The 18,705-nt window shown below is 42.0% G+C and overlaps 1 protein-coding gene across 1 annotated transcript in view; it reads left to right on the forward strand.

Annotated features, from left to right (window-relative positions):
* Positions 1–6,577: 6,577 nt before the first annotated feature.
* MRTFA (myocardin related transcription factor A) overlaps positions 6,578–18,705 on the forward strand; it is an 80,969-nt gene continuing 68,841 nt past the window's right edge. The window contains exons 1-2 of the mRNA XM_083835230.1: positions 6,578–6,683; positions 16,734–16,820. Coding sequence (XP_083691356.1) covers positions 16,775–16,820 — 46 coding nt within the window. The 5' untranslated portion in view covers positions 6,578–6,683; positions 16,734–16,774. The remainder of the gene's footprint in view (positions 6,684–16,733; positions 16,821–18,705) is intronic.

The following is an 18,705-nucleotide window of genomic DNA, read 5'->3' on the forward strand; positions in this document are numbered from 1 at the left end:
TGTTTACTGTGCTGTATAGACTTCAGGGACAGAGCCATCAGTTCATCTCTCAGTTAAGTGGAGGAGTAATTCTGTCAATATTTGTTGCACAGGTTCAGCTTACAGACAGGAAACTTTTTTTTTTTATACAACCTTTAAGGTTCTCCTGTTGGTGAGTTTTCTTTGATATCTGAAGAGAAAAGGAATATCTAACTGTGGTTTCACTCTGATCCTTACAACCTCTCTCCTTACAACCTCTCAAGCTAATGTGATGCTGCGGCTTCCATCTGCTGCAAACTTGAGTTGTCCTGAGTTGTTCTTTTGATTTGTGATGACCTGGGGGGAAATGGTTGCCTTTGGGCATGACTTACCATTGTCTTCCTCTCTTCCTGTTCATTTCAAAGATGATCCACTTAAAGCCACTTTGCCCCAGATTGCCTCTTCTGTTGGCCAGACGACCTCAGCTGGCATGGTTATTTAACAGAAGGGTGCTCTTAACTTTAAAGTAGAAAAACCTGTCTTCTCAAAATAGCGCAGCTGCACACACATGCTGTTGCTGGTAACTGCTGGAGGTTGCTTAGCAATTCTTAAATTGGTAGGAAATTGGCATTAGCCCGGCAACCTGGCCCCCAAAATGCAAACGAGGGAAGGGTGTTTATAGAGGTGTCCTTGCTTGATTTGGGAATTTTGACGTGCGTTCTCCTCTTTTTCTGTGCCTCTTTGATTTTTACTTTTTTTTAATTCCTTCTTTTTAAGAGGTTTTACTATGGTCATTGAGGCTTGATATTAGGGAAGGTGGTACTGTTCTTTGGTTCATTTAAATACCCAATACGAAGAACTTAATTATACCATGATCGTATGAATATTGCTAAAGTCAAGCAAAGTCTGGTGCAGGAAGACCTAGAGCATGTGTCCATGTCCAACACGAATGTTGGATAGGTAAACCATATATCAACACCTTAATGGGACACTACTACCCTAAGAAGCCCTCCTGATATCTTTTTTATTTCTTTGTACCTGTCTCCCTCGTGCTAGCCCCAAGTGTTTGTGTGGCTGAGTTGCAAACCAGATCAGGAACTGATGCAAATTAAAACTAGCAATTTGTGTGTGTGTGTGACCAGGTCAGATTTAGCCCGGATCAGTTCCTTGATCTGGCTCAGCCTGTGCTGGCCCACAGGAGGTGAGGAAAGAGCAGGCTGGACTGTTTCTTTTGTAGGCAATACCAATTTAGCCTCTAACCAGAGGATGTGGTCTTGCGATAAAGCTCAGTTGATCTAAGCTTATCTCTTGCCAAAAGGGGCGGTCTTGGATGAATGCTTTTGTTGCTTCCTTGTGCTGACATTGGTGCTTGTCTGGCCTCATGGTGGGATGATTAATGGAGCTAAAAAGGTGGGCAACTAATCCTAATTCTCTATCCAGCTACCCCCCCAGTCTTTTCACTTAGCTCCATGAAGGAGCTTACTGCAGGTGAGACAGGTTTCAGTACTGCACGTGTCTGTCTGTGTTGCCTTTTCACCTCGTTGGCTTTGAGCTATCCTTCAGGGATTCTGGGTGAGCAGCTCTACGAGAAGTTTCTGTAAGTACATTTGTAACGTGGTAAATGCAAAGTAGAGTACTTTTTCACCAAGGAGTAAGCCAGTCAGATTTACCGTGCGTTTACTGTGATAATGGTGTTGGGATGGCAAGAGGATGCACCTAAAAAGAGCATTTAATCTTTATAGTTTTCAGATTTGATAATCTTTTTCCAATATAGATCCAATATTGGATATTAGGATATATTGGATCCGATATATATTCCAATATATATCCAGCTGTAATTGGATATATATTGAAAAGTGGGCCAATGTGAACCAAATGAGGTTCAACAACTCTAAGTGCAAGGAGCTGCACTGGAGGTACAACCTGGAGGTATTCAAGGCCAGGCTGGATGAAGCCCTGGGCAACCTGATCTACTGGGTGGAACCCTTCCCCGTGGCAAGGAGGGTGAGACTGGGTGATCTTTGAGGTCCCTTGAAAAACAAGCCATTCTATGATATGGTTTTGTTGGTTTGTTTTATAACTTGCTCAAAAATGACTCTGCCATGGTTGTCTGGCTGAAATTGAAGTTTGTTAGATGCCTCCAGGAGTCAGAAAGGGGTGAAGCTTATTTATGTATTTCGAAGCAGTGTCTAATGTCTCTTTTGGGTAGCTCCATCTTCCTAGTGCCGTGCTCCATTGCTGTGTGAGGCGATGGTGGCATGGTTTATGGCAATGTCATTTGAGCGCTGCTGGCTCCTGAGAGCTCACTGCTGCCCCTGCATCGCGGTGGTACAACTGGGTGCGTAGTTGGCAACGGAGAACTGATTCTTCTGAATAACCCAGGACTTTTTTTTTTAAAATTGAATTGATTCCCCAATTGGAAAAGCGGTAGCATAGGGACAGAAATGAGCAGCTGGACAGTGGAAGGCTCAAGGGTTGCTGAAGTTGGTGTTACTGCTGTGGAACATCTGTGGGATCACAGCCTCTCATGTCCCAGAAGCAGCTGAGCCAAAAGCAGAGAAATGCCATGGTAGGAAGCTTTTATCTGGCTAGCAATAGATACAAATCCTTGAGGGCACTCACCCCTGAAACCCTTGTGGAGTTGCAGAAGTGTTTACTCTTAAGGCTGCCCATAAGCTTCTGCGTGACTCACTTAAAGATCTTCATGGTATGGTACATTTCTTTATGGGAACCTTTCTGGTCTGTTCAAAACTGACAGGCAAACAAACATTGCAAAATTTTAATAGGGTTCTAAATATTAATGGGTGCAACTGATCATTCTGCAGTGACAGTCAGAGTGGTGTGACTGTCTGGGAAGACTAAATGCAGCCCCACTGTTGGTTACAGAAGAGGATTCCATGTCTTTCACAGGAGATCTGTGATTTCCAAATAACGTGGCATGGATGACTATAAATCCTTAAAGCGTCTTCTTAATCCCTGTATACCCTTATCTGACTTTTAATTGAAAATACCAAAATCAAACCCATCTAATTATAGCTTTTACTGTAGTCTGGTGGACCGGATGCATTTTTTTAGTGGGGATTTTTTGCATTTTATTAAAACTTGGCATTGCTCTGAAAAAAGTTCTCTTTCCGTTACGTAGTGGCCAGTTGTTGGGAAGTATTAATGGTGCAAACAGGATCTGTTCCCTGTGTTGTGCTGGCACAAATGTTGGAGTGGCTGCATGGCAAACTGTACTGGGGACCTAATTTATCTGGAGAGAACCAAAAGGATGGCTTTTCCACCTGGATTTCTCAGTGGGAAATGGGAGGGGATGTAGAGGAAGGAGGATGCAGGATTTCTAAACGCATTTAATGATTTATTCCAGTTTAGTTTCATTTGAGCTGCAGCACTAGTTGGAGTAATAGAATTGTTATCCACGTTGGCTGAGATGCACAGTGAGACTGTGTTTTTTTTGCATTTCGTGGCAGCGTTTCCCTGTATTGTGCTGATGCTACTGTGGTTTGTATGGAGGAATTGATCCAGCTGAAATACGACCCAGGAAAAATGACATTTCAGCCAAATCAGCTTTCTGGTAACGGTTCGCAGTGTGGCTGTATACAAGCAGCTCTGCTGGCACAACAGAGGGCGTGGTGAAAGGGGAAGAATGACTGTTCAGGCAGGGGGTGGCAGGAGTTGCTTAAGCTTTGTTACCCTTGATGTGGACAGATACTGAATGACATGCTAGCTAGGATTAAGCAGATACCTTCTGTCTGTGGCATCTTCTGCATCAGTTAGGAAACCTGCAAGTTTTCAACCTGCAAGCATCAACCCCAGTGATAATCCGAGGCCTGTGCCGAAGTTCTCTTGACCAATTTGCCAGAGGAACTCTCTTTATAATCCCAGTATCAATTAACACCAGTTGGTTTGGTATTGCTCAGAGTTGCATATCAAACTGACACGCAGGCTTTGACCTCCTGACCCGTTCGTTGTGGCTGGGCCAGGCTAGGCCGCTTTTACTGTAGCTTGGTACTGTGCTTTTACGTACAGGATGTAGGGTTCAGTGCACTGGCTAATGTGGATATACCTAGATCAGGAACATAGATTCTGCTTTACAACACTGTTGTTAAAATGGTGTTTGAAATGTGATTGTCCTACTTCATGCAAATTCCTGTTAAACGGAAAATCCAATGTGTTACAAGTTCCTAAGTACATTTCCTATTTTCCTAGCTGAGGCAGTTCTTACGTATTTGAGCCATTTGAAGTTCTTTTTGAAGAAGGGACTCTTTTTCTTTTCTGGGATGGATTGTGGTGGCGGTTGAGCCTCCTGCCATCCTAAATCCTTGCTGGGTAGGTGTTAGATGCCTGTCACCTGTCTGGGGGTTCAGACCTGCTTCCACTTGTCCTCCTGCGTGATCTGACCCAACTCATTTGGTACCAGGCAAAGTGTAATGTCTCCAGTGCATCTCCTTTGAGAAAACAAATAGGCTTTAGCCCCCATAAGCTGGGTGGATGTTGTCTTTACCAGCCAGCCCCCTATCTGAGCACATGCTCTTCCTTTTAGCCCCTTTCCCCAGGCCTCCCATCACTGCAGGGACAGGGCCTGGGGCCAAGCATATTGGCCACTATTTGACTCTTTCCAGCCCTTGAAAGGATTGCTGTAGCTTACCAAACTGTTACTCAAAATCTGTGTTTTAAGGGCGTGTGTTTCCAGGCTTTTTGTATCTGTTGTGAAGAGAAGGGCACAATCCCATTTTTTTTTCTTGTTGCAGATTACCATTAAAATTTGCTCTCAAATGGTTGCGAGCAGTATTTGCCTTGGACAGGAAATATATCAAGGAGGAGGCAGGCGCATTCTAGCCAAATTGTAACTGAAGAAAAGCAAATACTTTGTATGGCAGTAAGCTTTGGCTCAGTCTCATTTGTTTTGTTTTAACAAGCACCAGCTTCGGTTAGTGGCTTTTGTTTTCTTTTTTTTTCTCCTCCATGCTTTTCCCTGCTTTTCCTCAGATAGTGACACGGGATCCTGGGACTGAATGTGTGACAGCAGGGATGAAATAGCATGTATTTGGTACCAGTAATTCTTACTGTCGCATTCAGTGTATACTGAACAAGTTTTTGAGACAAATGTACTGCCGCTTATCCTGATCTGTGCATTACAGAGCAAACATAACTAATCAAATGAAGTATGAAACTGAAATGAAAGCAGGGAAAATGACTATTTGAACTACTTTATCAGCTATTAATGTGCTGAATGTTGTCTCACACATTCAGGTTAACTATGGGTGTTAAGTGGAGAGTTCTTAATAAAAAAAATTGTATTGTTAAAGGTATTTGTCCAAGTCTGTACATTCTGATTGATTTCTGGAAGATTACCAGCTGTTTTTCACTTTGCTGCTTTGCAGCTAGCTCTACCTCCGTCTTCTTGAAGCTGAAGGTTAGCCTCTGGGAGAGTTTTTTGCTTCTTACGTGCCTGTGGTGCAGCGGAGTTGGTAGTGGTAGTCTTCTGAGTTTTGGCTGGGTGAAGAAGCAGCATACTGAGAAGCAGGAACCTTTCATCTTCATTAATCAAACCCAAATATGATTGTCCTCGTGAACTCCCTGTTACTGTTTAAATGTTAACGCACTAACCATTCCATTGGAGGCTTCCAGCTGGTTTGTTTCTGTTTAAATTACTGGACATAAAAGAATTTTAATTTCAACATAATGTTGGCTTTTAAATAATTCTTTAAAGAACTATGGAAATACAAAAAAATGAGATCAACTTGTTAGTTTAATCATTAAACCCCCTTATATATTGCACACTTTAGTTACAGTAGACAAGGCTTTAGACAGGAAAACTTTTCTGTGTACTTTATATATGATATTTTTCTTGCATTCATTGTCACTGGCAGTGAAAGGGAAAGAAAGAACAGGGCAAGAGAATTATTTTTTGAAATGCAAATTAGATTATTTAAAAATCCTCGTTCGTACTCAGCTGTCCTTCCAGGTTCGGTATGAAGGATTACTTTACCTGACTGGATTTCAAATTGACAGTTGTCCTCTTAAAACACCATTGTTGGTATAAAAAGAGTAATCAGGAGTTCAGCAAGATGTTAAATAGGATGACTTTGCTGGAAGCTGGAATATGGTGACCAACACAGTCTGCGGTGATTACAGCTCTAGTCTTCTCAAGATTTGTTTTGTGAAGTACCAAAAGCTGAGATCACTTTCTCTTAAGTTTTTAAGAAAATTATGATAATCTGTAGTTCTATCAGTAGTTTCTGTGGTGACCCTGTTGGAGGCATGTGCAAGTTTATCAGCTGGTGAGTTGAGCAAGTTTCAATCACTAGATGTGTCTCAGTTGAGAACGATAACACAAACACCATGCTAAGGAGCCTGTTTCTCTAGGATATGGAGGTGCCATAGTGAACTGGAGGTATGGGTTAAGACTCCTGAGATTTATTTATTTTTATTATTATTTTTTTATTTATTTGTCTTGCAGGTTGCCATCACGAAAGCCAAAGTGGATTTCTCCGGTGTGGTGTGCCTGCCCCCTTCCGTCATTGCTGGAAATGGGCTGGACGGAGGAGGGGCTGGCGAAAATGACGATGAGCCGGTGCTGGTGTCCCTTTCGGCGGCCCCCAGCCCTCAGAGCGAAGCTGTTGCCAATGAGCTGCAGGAGCTCTCCTTGCAGCCCGAGCTGACCCTCAGCCTCCATCATGGCCGAAACCCCAACCTTCCTCCGCTCAGTGAAAGGAAGAATGGTAAGTGGTACCATGAACTCAGGTCTCATATAGTATGTGTCCACTGGTCGGCTTACGGGAAGTACCGCGGTGTTGATGTGGTACGTGTTCTGGTGGCAGCACTGCTGCTTAGCACTTCTTACAATATTTTATTCACTTGAAGAACTAATAATCTAGAGTTGACAAAACCGATTCCCATTGTTAGATGGGAGCGACTGGTGTTGCTGTAGAAGTTCCAGAGAGCCTAGTGATAAACGCAGGTAGGTTGTTTTAGGTGAATACCAGAAACAACTTCCAAATGTCCACGTGCTTTGTGGTGACTAAAAGTTGTGCAAGGCCAAGAGACAATCAAAGGAAGTGTTAACTCATCCTCTGACTACAGCCGTCAAAGATCTGTAAATTTTTCTTTGCCACTTTGGTCTGTACATTATCAGGGGTGGATAATCTTTGTCACTGCAAATGTCTGAAAAGTTACAGTATCACAGTATCACAGATTTCTAGGTTGGAAGAGACCTCAAGATCATCGAGTCCAACCTCCGACCTAACGCTAAGTGCTCCACTAAACCATATCGCTAAGCTCTACATCTAAACGTCTTTTAAAGACCTCCAGGGATGGTGACTCCACCACCTCCCTGGGCAGCCCGTTCCAATGCTTAATAACCCTTTCGGTAAAGAAGTACTTCCTAACATCCAACCTAAACCTCCCCTGGCGCAACTTTCGCCCATTCCCCCTCGTCCTGTCACCAGGCACGTGGGAGAACAGACCAACCCCCACCTCTCTACAGCCTCCTTTAAGGTAACTGTAGAGAGCGATAAGGTCGCCCCTGAGCCTCCTCTTCTCCAGGCTGAACAAGCCCAGCTCCCTCAGCCGCTCCTCGTAAGCCTTGTTCTCCAGACCCCTCACCAGCTTGGTCGCCCTTCTCTGGACTCGCTCGAGCACGTCCATGTCCTTCCTGTAGCGAGGGGCCCAAAACTGAACACAGTACTCAAGGTGCGGCCTCACCAGAGCCGAGTACAGGGGCACAATCACTTCCCTAGACCTGCTGGCCACACTGCTTCTTATACAGGCCAGGAAGCTGTTGGCCTTCTTGGCCACCTGGGCACACTGCTGGCTCATATTCAGCCGACTATCAACCAATACTCCCAGGTCCTTCTCGGCCAGGCAGCTTTCCAGCCACTCATCTCCCAGCCTGTAGCTCTGCTTGGGGTTGTTGTGCCCCAGGTGCAGGACCCGGCACTTGGCCTTGTTGAACTTCATACAGTTGACCTCAGCCCATCGCTCCAGCCTATCCAGATCCTCCTGCAGAGCCTTCCTGCCCTCGAGCAGATCGACACACGCACTTAGCTTGGTGTCATCTGCAAACTTACTGAGGGTGCACTGGACGCCCTCATCCAGATCATCGATAAAGATATTAAAGAGGACCGGCCCCAGTACCGAGCCCTGGGGGACACCACTAGTGACCGGCCTCCAACCAGATTTGACTCCATTCACCACAACTCTCTGGGCCCGGCCATCCAGCCAGTTTCTAACCCAGCGAAGCGTACGCCAGTCCAAGCCCCGAGCAGCCAGTTTTTTGAGGAGGAAGTTCTGTCAGACTTGTTAAAAAGAGGGACAAGACCTAGAGTTAACAATGAAATACCCCACTTGGCCTTCTAAATCCTAGAGTGAGAATGACCAGCACACATTTCTCAAGTTGTAGGTAGTTTATGAACAGTTATCATATGAATCCCTCAAACTGTTTTCTGACTGACAGTAGGGTGGCAGAATGTAGGGTCACTTGGTAAGGCTGTGCCTTGAATACTGTGTAAGGTTTTGGGCCCACTAGTAGAAGGACATTGAGGTGCTGGAGCATGTCTAAAGAAGGGCAGCAAAGCTGGTGAAGGGCCTAGAGAACAAGTCTGAGGAGGAACAGCTGAGGGAACTGGAGCTATTTAGCCTGGAGAAAAGGAGGCTCAGGGGAGATGTTACCGCTTTCTTACAACTATCTCAAAGGAGCTTGTGGTGGGGTGGGAGTTGGTCTTTCTTTCTCAAGCAACAAGCGATAGGACAAGAGGAAATGGCCTTGAGTTGCACCAGGTGAGGTTTAGTTTGGATATTAGGAAAAATTTCTTCACTGGGAGGGTTGTTGTGAAGCGTTGGAGCAGGCTGCCCAGGGAAGTGGTTGAGTCACTCTCCCTGGAGGTATTTAAAGGATGTGTAGATGTGGTGCTTAGGGGCATGGTTTAGTGGCAGTGCTAGGTTAACGGTTGGACTTAATGGTCTTAGATCTTTTCCAACCTAAATGATACTGTGATTCGATGACATTTTCTGGTGTTGGGAGAATGTGAACTGTGTGAAGCTCAAGATCACCAGGCTGCCACAAAACTCTCCATATTCAGTACTATCCTGTGACTGACTGGTGAAACCATTTGATAACTGATGGCTTCTGTCTGTGAATTCCTTTTGGTTGTCTTCTGTTACTCTGCCCTCTGGGGTACGTGTTGGTGGCTGTTGGCAGTATGAAGGGCTTTGTATGCAATTGTTGCAGTGTGAATTGCTTGTTACCAACTTTACACGCTCTCGACTTCAGGATGGTTGACTCCTGGGTGCCTTATAGTGCCTGGTGTTATATGTTGCATTATATACATTATACAGAGTTGTGTGTCGCAGCATATTGGAAATGCTGGGGAGCTCTTGGGTTGGCTTTATAGCCAGTACTGAATGTGTCTGCTGAAGTGATTTTTGAATCTGTGAACTGTAGGACAGTATTTTGGATTGGAGAGATACCTCACTTGACAGGCTTGGTTCTTTAGCTGCAGAACCTGAGTGTGTCCTTCCCTGAAAAGCGTATCAGGGTTTTGCTAGTTAGAAGAATTAGCTTCAACCTGCAGTATCATTTTTAAGAGGATAAAGAGTTTTCTTGTTCATATAGATTATGCCATCCTTCTGCGATGCTGCTTTTAAAGGCCTTAAAATGGAGAAGCTGGAATCTGCAAAACAGAACAAAAAGCTAATAATCCTTAATGTTTGCAGTCCTCTAAGTATGAGATAAAAGACAGTGGATGGAGATAAAGGTCAGTAGAAAATAAAAGAGAAGGAAATGGAATGTTAGTATGGTGGACTCTGATCTCAGCACATCTCAGCTAGTGGTAGGCGTGGGTATTTTATAGTTATGCTGACAAGGAGATATTTCTAATGAGAATTAAATGAGATAGTTTTGAAAATGGTAGAGGGCTTGAAGGCACAATGGGAAAAGCATACAAGTCTTTTGTTTCCAAAACCTGACAGCTGGCCAACTGAAGGTGACATTGTGAATTTACTGGAGGCAGGATTCTTCCCTTTGTAGTGAGTGAGACATAACCTATGCTGTTATAACAATTATAAGAGCTGCAGATTGAGCATCAGGGGAGACTCCATGATAGAGGGTCCGGAAATGGGAACAAACAGTTTACTCTTGATGCCACAAGGAAAGGGTTGCTAGTGTTGGAACTGCTAGGAGTACCTTGTTAGGAAAATGAACCTTGTAGCAGCACCTTGAATAGATAAAAATGGGACAAAACAGCATTTATTATGGTCAGAGAAAAGAATATCTCTGTTATAGAAAAAATAGTCTATGTACAATTCAGTTGTTTGAATAGATTTGAAAAATGGTATGATGGGAATGTTTTACAGAAAATACATGGTTTTTGTCTGTCAAAATAATGTTACTTTTACGGACTCAACCTTGAAGCTCTGTCATTGGGGGCTGCCAATCTACTTGACTGGAACAGGTAAAATACAGTTGGATTTAAAAAGTATCTGAAACGGAGCACCTCTGCATAGCTTTTGCCAGAGAAAATGAGGATATTCCCGGAAATGACTCATTAGGTGGGTCTCTTCAGAGCTGATTCTTTATCAGTGCTCAACACAATAGTGGGAATTATACTGCTGGAGGTGCAGCTTTTCACTCAAGGCATAAAGTCCAAAGTCCCTGATGTAGACTACCTGACCTTATCTCCAGATGTATACAATGCTTTTTTTCTACGAGGGTGTAATATGTTATGTTATGTGCTGCCTGTGTGTATGTTCATTCAGGTATTATGGGACTGAAAAGTGCTGTTGAAATATGGTTGTCTGCAAACTGTGGTAGCATAAAAGGAGACTCAGTTTAGCAAGTTGTTGAGAAACGTAGCTGATGTGTTTTGAGTCGATAAACTTGTTCTCCCAAATGGGAACTTTTCAGTTATTCTGGGGAAGAAGCTGCACACCTGTTGAAAGCTCTTGAGTTTCTTAAAGCTCCTTTTTTTTTTTTTTTTTATATATGACGCGTCTTTGTTGCTGTGCCTTTGGCTTCAAATAACCTTTAGAGACGATCTGTTAGTCGAGATGGCAATCTGCTTAAACATTTCAGCAATCCAGAGTGGCTGTAGAAGCCTATCTGGTGCTGTGAAACTGCTCCTGTGACAATCTGCCAAATTCAAGGTATGAGGAAGACTCAGGACGAGCGCTGCTAGGAGGGGAGGAGATGGTAAAACCAGAGGCTTGCTGGAAGCTGCCGATGTGTGTCAAAGGGTCTCCTGGTTGCAGTTCTAGACAGGCATTGCTGACTCACAGCTCAACTAACTCCTTATGCTTTACTGCTTAACCCTTTCTGAAACTTCTGCTTCCAGGAGGTTTTTCTTATCTGTAGATGTCTGTAGAAAAATACTACGTGGATTTGCACTGAATTTGTTACTTCGGGCAATGGTTCCGGAATGTAAGCTATTAGCTGAGGTAAAATTAGAAATTTCTTTGGCATGTAAAGCATCATGGATTGTATATCCCATGGGAGAACTGGGAGTGCAGTGCTGTATACACATGCTGCCACATGCCCTAGGACAACAAATTTCTTTCTGACTGCTTGTAGAAAACTGGAGAGCGGCAACAGGCTGTTTCTGGGGGGCTTCTGGTTTGTTCTGTGTTTTTTCAGGCCCAGGCTCCACTTCATGTTCTTCGCTCTTACCACAGCTACACATTATCCTTGTAGATCCCTGGTTAGATGGGTATGAAGACTTCAAACATGTTGCCTGGATAGTTGTCATTAAATTATACTAAATTAAAATGAGACAAAAGCCTTTAAGCGTGTGTGCGAAGGACTGGAACATAACGAATAGATAAATTTTTTGACACTTCTGCGGAAGGAAACCAAATGGGTTAAGGTGTTAGTAAAATGTTTTGACGCCTTTGCTAGGTTCTATGCAGGCATTAAGCTTAATGGAGTATTTAAGTATAGTTATTTAATTTGCCTTTTTGCCTCACAGTGAATTTTTTTTAGCTGAATTTCACATTCCATTTCTTCTTTTTTTTAATCCATGTTCATCATGGCCTTGATCCCGCAACTTTCTTAAATGATGAGAGATTACCAGGACTGACTCATTCTTGTAACACAGGCCAAAAAAGGTCATTACGGAGTCATTTGAAGCTGTTACCTTGATATTTTTTTTTATTTTTTTAAGTCACCTGTAGTAAAATGCCAAGATAAGCTTTCCCAACCCTTAGGGCAAGGTTGACAACAAGGCTTTGATGAATGTGGTTAAAGAAAAAAAAGAGAACATAACAGGCTATGAATATATAATCTTGTGCAGTTTGATCATTTCTAATCAAGATTGTCCTTCTGTTTAGCTTTCATTTGAAATTATGATTACTTCCCTAGCTTATTGACCTTCTCTTATTGAACCGTTTTCCCCAGGTGAATTCATAGTTATCTCTCTGCACTGATCATGAAAAACATTGTGTTAGAAGTCTGCCACTGCCCTGCTGCTTCTCACTGTAGGCTTCTTTAAGGTTGGGTAACATTCTTTCAGATGAACTGTTGCATTTTATGATTACAGGCTTGGACAAAACTTGTACCGGCTTGTCAGTTTTTGGGGGTTTACTTGATCTGGGATGCTTGCCTTCTACAAAGTACCTACCATGTGTACTGGGGGGTAAGGAGCCTAGCTGGAATGTGTGGAATTTCAGTATGACTTGAAGTCATGTAGCAGGCATGTGCTTTATGTATCCGAAGGTACTCCCATTGCTGTGAAGGCCTAGTCCTGTACGAACCATGGGATTAATTATTGCCACATAAACTGCTGGAGATTATACCCACTTACAAATTGTAGTGTTGAACTTTTTTTTTTTTAATGATTTTAAGGAGCTCATTTAGTGCCTGTGTTCGTTTACTGTGAAAAGACAGGAGTATCAGGGCACCTGGTTTTACTTTAAAGAATTGTGTGGGTGATTGCTCCTATAATTATTTTGTTAGGGTATGCGTTCCTGTCTCCTGCCTCTTGCCCTTTCCCATCCTGAATTGTCGTTACACTGAATGCAGTCAGATTCAGAAATTATTTTTAAATATAACTTAAGATGTTTTTGCAAACTTTATATAATTGTCTTCTTGCTACTGTGACTTAGAAAACATTGTCAATGTTTTTATAAAATCATGACATAAAGCTATCCTTTTAAAAAGTGCATGTTGTGACTTGAAGGTGGGCGTCTGTGTTTATCAACAAGCGTTGTATTTTATTCCTGAAAACCCTTTTTTTTTTCTCTGTGCTGACAAAATCATTCTGAAATTATTTGCTCAATTTTCTTTTCTGTTCTGCTGCGTGGAGGATTTCTGGAATAGTGTGACTTAGTTGCAGTTAATTACCAAGTGATGGTTTCTGCCTCATCCAGAATTTGTGTGTGATGAAGATGCTTAAGTCTGTATTGTAACAAAAGGACCAAGACAGGAAATATATAGCTTTCTCTGATCTGTCCTTCACACACATTCCAACGAGGCTGCCTGTTTTCTCTTTAGTGTGAGTAAGAGGAATGCTTGTTAGAATAAAAACAACCAGTCTATCTTGGATAGATTTGTGCTAAGAGACTTTATGTCCCAGGGGACTATAAATTTAGTATGCTGTCTGAAAATTTCTGATAGAGCTATGAGATTCAGAGCATGATGGAAATGACTGGCCTGTTACTGATGGGAGCTACTAAACGACTGAGAAGTGGTAATCTCTTAAAATATTTAAAACAAACAAACTTTTAAATAGCGATGGGGGAATAGTTGAGCTGGAGGGAGTAATGCCAAAGGCAGCTTTAATGTGGTAGCTTTAACAAGTTAGCTCTCAACACAGTTTTTGTTTGCTCCCCATCAAGTTAACATGATTATAATGCCATTCCCATCACTGGCTTGTAATATCCCTCTCTTCTGTTTCTCCTTTCCAGTTTCTCTCTTGCTCCAGTTTGCCTTTGAGGTTTCAAGGTTGAGGGCTGATGTATGAATACGTAGACATAGAATTTAATAGTTATTTAATAAAATACTGCTTTTGGAAGAATTTAAACTGTTTGCTGAACAAGTCAGATCGAGATCTGGGCAGTTGGTTTGTTTATGTAAATAAGGTATTTTGGGTTTTGCTGTTTTAGGGGTAGTAATGGGGAAAGGAGGTCTGATTCTGTAAAGGGAGAACGCTGTTCTGCAGGACTCTGCCCTACTTAAATAGCAAGTGGCTGCTTCACACAAGTAAGACTTTCATAATTTCACAACAGTCACACGCTGCTAGTACTTGGCAAACTAATCATAGCTTTGGGTGATGGCCTGTTTCTGTAATGTGTAGCTTTCCTTATGAAAAATGTCAAGCTTTCTATAACTTATGTATATTAGGATGCTATCGGCTAGTTCTGCAGACTGCAGCTGTCCTCTACAATCAGTGCGTTACCACAAGGTATAGTGAAGAAATCTCTGGCTGAAGGCATAAGGTAGTGCAATCTTCATCTTCGCTGCTGGTCAGATAAGCAATATCCAGTCGTGTGGGCTTACAATAGTTCCTGTTACCTCTGAATTTTAAAACAAAACAAACCAACGCCCTGCCATTCTGCTAATATTATTAATATTCAATGATCTGTGTAAATTTACTTTTGTGTTCTGTACTGCAGTAATGCAGCTTGAGGTTCCAGGCCAATGCAGGGGTTTCTTCGTGGCAAGGCAAACTCCTTGTTCTCAGTGGGGTGTGCATACGATGCCATCTGAAGTGAGTTAGCTGCTCTCCAGCAACGACATGACACATTTACTCATCCGTGGAGACTTGTCACACGCTTTCTCTTGCTTTATGCATTAAAAAGTCTGCTTTTTTGTCGCTTCTTGTTTGCTTCTTTCTGTGCAGTCACGTTGTTTTGGTTTGTCCTGCTTAATGCCTTAAATTTCTTCTGTCTGTCCATAGTCACCGAGAGTGCATCCACGCCTTCTTCAGGGAGCTACATGATGCTCCTGGGCACTAGCAAAGAGTGCCTTTCCTCTTTGCTCACACCACTTCCCTTTGTATTTCCATGTGTCGCCAGAAAAATAAGCATGCATTTGCTGAACATTGGCAGTTCCCCTCGTTTTTGATGAATGTAGATATTCATGATAGGTGTTGAAATGACTCGTTTTGGTGATGTTTCCTAAATTCTCAGGATACGGTTTTCCATTGCAGATCCTTTCCATAAGGACAATTAACATTTAGGCAGGCAATTTATTCATAGTCTGGTTGTGAATCCAAAACCACATAGGTAGCATTTGACTATGACAGAAGGCCAAATGAGCAGATTTTTGTCCTTTCACAACGCGTTATTGATGTAAGGAGTATGGAAATCAGATTAATACTACAATATCATCACGGCAAGGGATTTTCCTGTGTTGTTTAAAGTCCCCAAATGAGTTTCTGCTGCCTCCTTTGAAGCCCCAGATGTGTTTGTGGAGGGGAAGGAAGATGTGGTGCTAAAACCTGCCGTGTTCTTCTCTCTCAGCTGTTGAGCAGCTGCTGGGGAGTTATTGCATCCGAGTATTAGAGAAGCCCTGACGGGACTTAAGCTTGGAGGGCTCAGAAATCAGTGCAAAAGCCATTTTGCACACCCAGTTCCTGACTTTCATGAGTACTGATGTGATGGGAGAGGGATTCTGACTTGCTCCAAAGGATTTTAAATCTGAAAATTGGTCTATCTGTGATGCAGGCCGTAATACATTTTTGGGCTTAATGCAAGTAATATGCAGTTACTTACTCGCAGGTGACCTAATGAGAAGTGACAATGAATCTTGGGATTGGTGGGGAATCAGGAAAAGCTGCTCTGGGGAGAGAGGTGTTGGAATTAGTTTAAGATAATTAAATTATCTTTTGGGCAAATTACTTGGGACTCTTCCGAGACTGAAATTGAATTTCCTTTCTGTTGGGAGCTAGAATCATCTAGTGAGGAAGGACTTAGTTCTATTTTTTTAATCTGTTAATCTCAAGAAATATTTGACTATGAAAGTTTTATCCAATATCCCAAGCCTTTTGAATCTGAATGTGGGAAACAGCGTAACTTTTTTTTAACCTGCGGACAGGTTGGAAGGAGGCTGTGGTCCATAATGGGAAAAGTATGGAGAAAGGGTGTTTTGTTTTTGTTTGTATGTTTGTTTTTTTAAGAAACAGACGCTACCATCTATTTGGAAGAACTTCCAGTCCTTTGTTACAGTAGCTCAGATTTAGTGCCCAGCAATGGGGTTTGATAGGGCTAGGGGAAACAAAACAATTAACAAGACAAATGACTGGTGAAGATTCGCAAAAAGTGGCTGATCTACAGGCAGGATGTATATGTTTTTGGCCATGTTGTTTCTAAGCTGAGGATGACTGCGTGTTTATGTTAACACTGGGTCTCCTTGTCCTTGGAATGAAGTTGCTTCATCAGCAGAGCCCCTTAGGGGATTTGAAAGTCTACCCAAGACGTCATCCTTCTCTTTTAAAAGGAAAAAAAACTGCCAGTTCTTATATCCGACCCCTTCCTCCCCCCTTCCTCTCGCTTACAGAGCATCAAGGGGCGGACCTTACTTCTGCAAACTACACATCTTGCGTTCCCCTTGGAGTATTCATTTTTCTCCTAGCAGTAATTTGATTCTGGGCTGTTCCAACTTGCCTGTTGTGAATAAGCAGAGAACTGCATGTTGAAAAACTGAGCTTTCTCAGTAGGCACGGTTTTCGTCATATGAGGATGAGAATTTCTTGCAAGTTTTGAACGAGGTTAAAGTTGATAGGCCTTCGTGGATTTTTTCAATTTTTTTTTTACCTGTCTTTATCTATCTGTATGTAAAGGGAGTCTTTAAGGGATTGTATCTGTTGAGAAAAGGATCAGCATGACGCTGCTGGAACCAGAAATGCAGATGACAACACTCCAATCAGGTATCACCCCAAACGTATCCCATGGGTAAATTTTGCTAGTAAATTACGGTGGCTGAGCTATATAGGGAGTGCCAGGAGGGTATGGGACTTTGAGTAAAGACAAATTAGAGAGCTGTCATGATTTCATGTGCAGTTCGAATGGGTACTGGTTGAGTGTTAAACATTGATCACTTTCAAGCTTCACTGGAGATAAAATTATCTTTCTATTCTTCATTTGGTAGTCCCCAGTGTTGAATTAATGTACCTCACGAAGATCAGAAGTTCCCTAGCAAATCTAGGACTTATTCTAAGGAAATTCTTCTGTTTAGCTTTTGGCTTATTCAATGTTGGTAGTTGTTTGAGAGTTTTATTGTTAATTATTTTTCGATTACATGTGTTCTTGATACTTTGGAGAAAGCTTAAATTGTTTTTTTTTTGTTTGTTTGTTTTTGTGTGTTTTTTTGGTGGGGGAAGAGTACTTCTCATGCTTTGAAACTTCCTAATACTTGTTTTATGACTTAGGAATTAAAATGGCTTTGTGTTTATATGATTCTGTCCTGAACACTGTGGTCTTTTTATGATATTGCACTTAGCTGTTAGATATGTACAGAGTTGTATTTCTGACGTGTAAGACAGGCTAGAGTTAAAATTATCTGTTAATGACTGTATGGTGTACTTATGTGGGGCATTTTTATCTGTGGCTTTGGGACATTCTGTAGTCGTGAAACTTAACAAGTATGTATACATATGAGTGACCTCTGTTTTATGGATGGGAACACAGAATGGCTAACCTTGGTAAGATTTGACAGCAAACTAGTAGTAGCTTAGGGCTTTGGGTTTGCATTTGTGTACTCTTTTATCATTTGTAGAGTGTTGCCTGAAAAGTGGAACATAAAGCTCACAAAGTGTCAAGACAGACTTGTTTCTAAGTCAAATGCTTTTCTTCTCCTTAAATAGTGACTTGGAAAGAGACAAGCGAAACAATAACTTCATAGTTTTATATGTGTGGTTTTTTGTTTTAATATTTTTTTCTGAACATCTGTGTTTCTTCTGGACGTGCAGCATTGCTTTCCTTAACTTAGTCTTACATTTTGTAAAATATTTGAAGATTGTATGTCAATAAAGAACCCTGTACGATCCTTATTTTGTAGTTCTGACATATTGTATGCTTGTTTACAGAACCAAAGCACGTCTTCCACCTCCTGTTGTAGATTAGAAAGGCAGGAGAGATTTTACATCAGGTGTGCATCTGATGCGGAGTACACACTTCTTGTCCTAACCCATAATACTACAGAGAGGTGTTTTGAGACTATGCAGTCCATCATTCCTCTAGTGGTGCTCTGGTAGTCTGTGCATTCTGGAGTTAGGATTTAAACGTTAGCAAGGTGTTTGGTATGGAACAGGATGCACATGGCAAGACAGTAATCTGTCTTTCTTGTAAAGAAATTTTGTTTTCCTTGATATGTCAGTCTTTATGCGAAGGCCTGAAAAAGACGTTTACCTCAGTATGCTTTGTTTCTAACAGGTTTTCTAATTGTCTTAATCTTTTTAGAAAAAAAGAGCCATGCAATTTACATTTCAGGGCACTCGCAACTGAATCTGTACGTTTCTGGGAAACTCGAATAAAATAAGACTTATCAAAATTAGGGAAACAGCCTTCATTTAAAAAACTTTTCTTCCAAGTGATCAAAATTCTTGAGGCTTGCATTTAATTCTTAGGATGAGAATTTCTCCCAGTAAAGAGAACTCGTACATCTTGCTTTTGTGACTACGGTCACTGTTTTTGCTGAAGTCAGCTTATTTAGGCTTAGATTATGCAGTGACGTTTTGCGATGTTGAGGCAATTTCCTGGCAAGCTTGGCTTAACTAATGAGGGATACAAATTTATTGCACCTCTTCCATCAGC

The sequence above is a fragment of the Anser anser genome (genome assembly GCF_964211835.1).
Source record: "Anser anser genome assembly, chromosome: 1".
NCBI lineage: Eukaryota > Metazoa > Chordata > Aves > Anseriformes > Anatidae > Anser > Anser anser.